A 3375-nucleotide genomic window follows, 5' to 3' on the forward strand; every position below is an offset into this window, starting at 1 on the left:
ATGATAAATATGTTTAATTTCTAATGTGGCTGAGGTGTTATTTTTAATACTATTTCTTTTTTAAAAAAATATTTTTATTGACTTCAGAGAGGAAGAGAAAGGAAAAGAGAGATAGAAACATCAATGATGAGAATCATTGACCGGCTGCCTCCTACATGCCCTCTACTGGGGTTCAAACCTATAACCAGAGAATGTGCCCTGACCAGGAATCACAGTGGTCGATGCTCAACCACTGAGCAACACCGGCCAGGCATGGCTGACAATTGTCAATTTACGTATGACAAAATTGAGAGTCAAAATAGAAGAAAATGTTTGAGCATAAAGTTTATGTAAATCCTGTGAAAACTGATTATAATAGCTACACTACTACAAACCTGGTCTTGGCCACTATTAACCCCCATGGATTGTTGTAACCACCTTCTAACTCATCTCCCTGCTTCCACCCTTGCCCTCACTAATGTACTTCGTGTTCTTATTTCATACCACCTTTCAAGCATTTCACTCACTTCCTACAATGTAAGAAACACAATTCATATCATTAATGATTTTGAAAGATGCAATGACATGGTTGTACATTATGGAGTCCCTAAAAAGCCCAAGTGTTCTATGTAGGTGGAAAGGAAGACTGTATTCTGTAGGAAGAGAAGATGAAGTTGGAGTCTGGGAAATGGAGGAAAAACTTCAAAACTCATGACAACGTAGATCTTGGAGTATGTTTTGCTGTGAAAAAGGTCACAGTTTAGCACCAATGAAGGCTGGGGGGAAATCATAAAAGTGATGTCTAGGGTCCAACACAGTGGAGGAAAGACTAAACTTATTTGGTCTAAAATGTTAAACCTACACTGCATTTAGCACTGTGTTTTCTAATGGTTATTTTAAATATGCATTATACATAATATATATTATATTTATAACACATATTAATTATGTATTCAAGAGTTTATACATATTTAGAGATATAAAAAGTGTACAAAAGCAAATTTTATATTTTGTCTGGTGTCAGGGGTGAACCCTATGATCAAATTTCCTTACACATTTTATTTTACCTTTCCCTTTTTTAATTATCCCATAAAGCCCTAAATTTAGCTAATTACTTCTAAAGTATACCTAAAGGTCAGAATATATAAGTAAAGCTGTTAAGATTGTTGGGTGTCATGGCAGGGCTGAGGACATATTAAAGCAAATTCTAATATCTTTATTTCACATTCTAAAATTCAAATGAACCTAGGACTTGCTGTGATATATTATTACTCATATAAGTTTCTGTGATATTTAAATAGAAATTTTAATGATAGAACAAGGCTATATTTCTTACTTTTCTGATGAGTGTCTAAGTCTCTTTACCAAACAGGATGTGGCCTGAACTGGGATTGCACTGGAGTCTTACTGATGACCTTGCTCTTCAGTCATCTGCGATGAAGTTCTCAGAGGAAACATAAAACCAAACATGATGAAATAAACAGATAGCAAACTAGCAGGTGCTAGGCAGACAAAAATGCAAATAAAAAGCAAATATGGAGCAGTTTGGGCGGGAAGGAGAAAAATGTCTCACAAGTTACCTGGAGAGGTTCTTATCCCGAGACTAAGCTACCTGACATGTCTGTTTTGCCGTGTTCTTCATTTGTGCATGTTGTTAATATGAACAGGAAAAATAAAGTTTAAGATTGTTTTCTGTTTTGCCATATTGGAATTTTAAGATATTGGATTTCAAACATATTAACAAAAGTACAAAACCAACAAAAAAAACCTGGATTATCTATCCCATGCCAGAGACTTGAAGGGACTTCTACACTGGAACTGTTTTGTTCATATATGGAATCTACAGGACAAAATCCCCCATGGGAAAACAACACTACATTGATGGGTTTTTTCCTGCTCGACTTTTCTGATGTTCCCAGTCTGCAAGGATTCCTTTTGGGGGTGTTTTTGATCATCTATGTGATTATTCTGATGGGAAATAGCCTCATTGTTCTAATAATCAAGGTGGATCCTTCCCTTTGGAACCCCATGTATTTTTTCCTTGAGAACTTTTCTTCCTTGGAAATATGTTATGTGCCAGTCACTGTCCCCAGATTGTTAATAGATCTTTGTAGACAAAACAGAAATATTTCCTTTCTGTCCTGTGCTACTCAAATGTATTTCTTTCTGGTCTTGGGAGCCACTGAGTGCCTTATGCTGACTGCAATGGCATATGACAGGTATGTTGCCATTTGCAAGCCATTACTCTACCCTCTCATCATGAACAATAGGCTGTGTATGCATTTGGCAGATGGCTGTTGGGTGACTGGACTTCCAGTGCACATAGGGTTCACCTACCAGATTTTCTCTCTACCCTTCTGTGAATCTCACCAGTTGAATCACTTTTTCTGTTACATACCACCAATCATTAGGCTTGCCTTTGGGGACACTTTCATGATAGCAATGTTCATTTATGTTCTTGCTTTTCTAGTTGTCACTATTCCTTTTATGTTGATTCTTGGGTCTTATGTGTAAGTTATCTCCACCATCCTGACACTGCCATCGGCAACTGGGCGAGCCAACGTGTTCTCCACTTACTCTTCCCACCTCATGGTTGTGGCTTTGTTCTTTGGATCAGGCATGATTTCATATTTAAGACCAAAGTCCAGTTCTTCAACAGGGATGGAAAAATTTCTTTCTCTTTTTTACACCATTGAGATACCAGTGTTGAACCCCATGATATATTGCCTGAGAAACAAAGATGTTTCGGTGGCATTAAGAAAATTCCTATCAACATGGATTGGTCTATGCTATAGCTTCCTAAAATGTGTTTCTTATTTATCACAGACTCCAGACATTAGTTTTGGTTCTTCTACAATATTGATAGGAATCTCAATTATTCTGGACGAGTGATGTCATATTTGTATGTCACATGAAATAAACTACGCTCTAATTTTTAAATAGCAAATTAACTCCAAACTCAATTTGTTACAGAAGACCAAAGAAATACCAAGGACACTTCCTAGAGAAAGGGAGGGACCCCATTTATTAACACTATTGGACTCCAGGAATAATTTCCAAACCAGAGTGAAGAAACATGCAGATATATATCCTGCTGGGGTTTTGTCTTGCAGATATGCCCCCTGACCACTTCGTGGCCCTGCAGGAAGGCCCCTGGTGTCAGGCCACATCCCATCCTGGCACCAGCATAACAACCATCCCCCCACAGGGCAGTGCATTGTTCACAGTCCCATGGCCTCTGCATTTAGATTACAAGTTCTGCAAGACCAGTTTATTCCTCAAGTTCAGGGTACTGAAATTTTTGAAATAACACAGTGGAGTCATTAAAGGTTGTTGTTCTCATTGTTCTCTAGATCCCAGAATATTGCCTACATTTTTTTCACCAAAAAAAAAAAA

At 37.6% G+C, this 3375-nt stretch overlaps 1 protein-coding gene across 1 annotated transcript; it reads left to right on the forward strand.

The window, feature by feature from the left end:
• Positions 1-1812: 1812 nt before the first annotated feature.
• Positions 1813-2871, forward strand: LOC308233759 (olfactory receptor 10AG1-like; the record flags this gene model as incomplete). Its single annotated transcript, XM_080640705.1, is given in 2 exon segments — positions 1813-2490; positions 2494-2871. Coding segments are annotated over 2 exon segments (1056 nt in total).
• Positions 2872-3375: the final 504 nt, after the last annotated feature.

Source organism: Plecotus auritus (assembly GCF_963455305.1).
Source record: "Plecotus auritus genome assembly, chromosome: 9".
Classification (NCBI taxonomy): Eukaryota; Metazoa; Chordata; class Mammalia; order Chiroptera; family Vespertilionidae; genus Plecotus; species Plecotus auritus.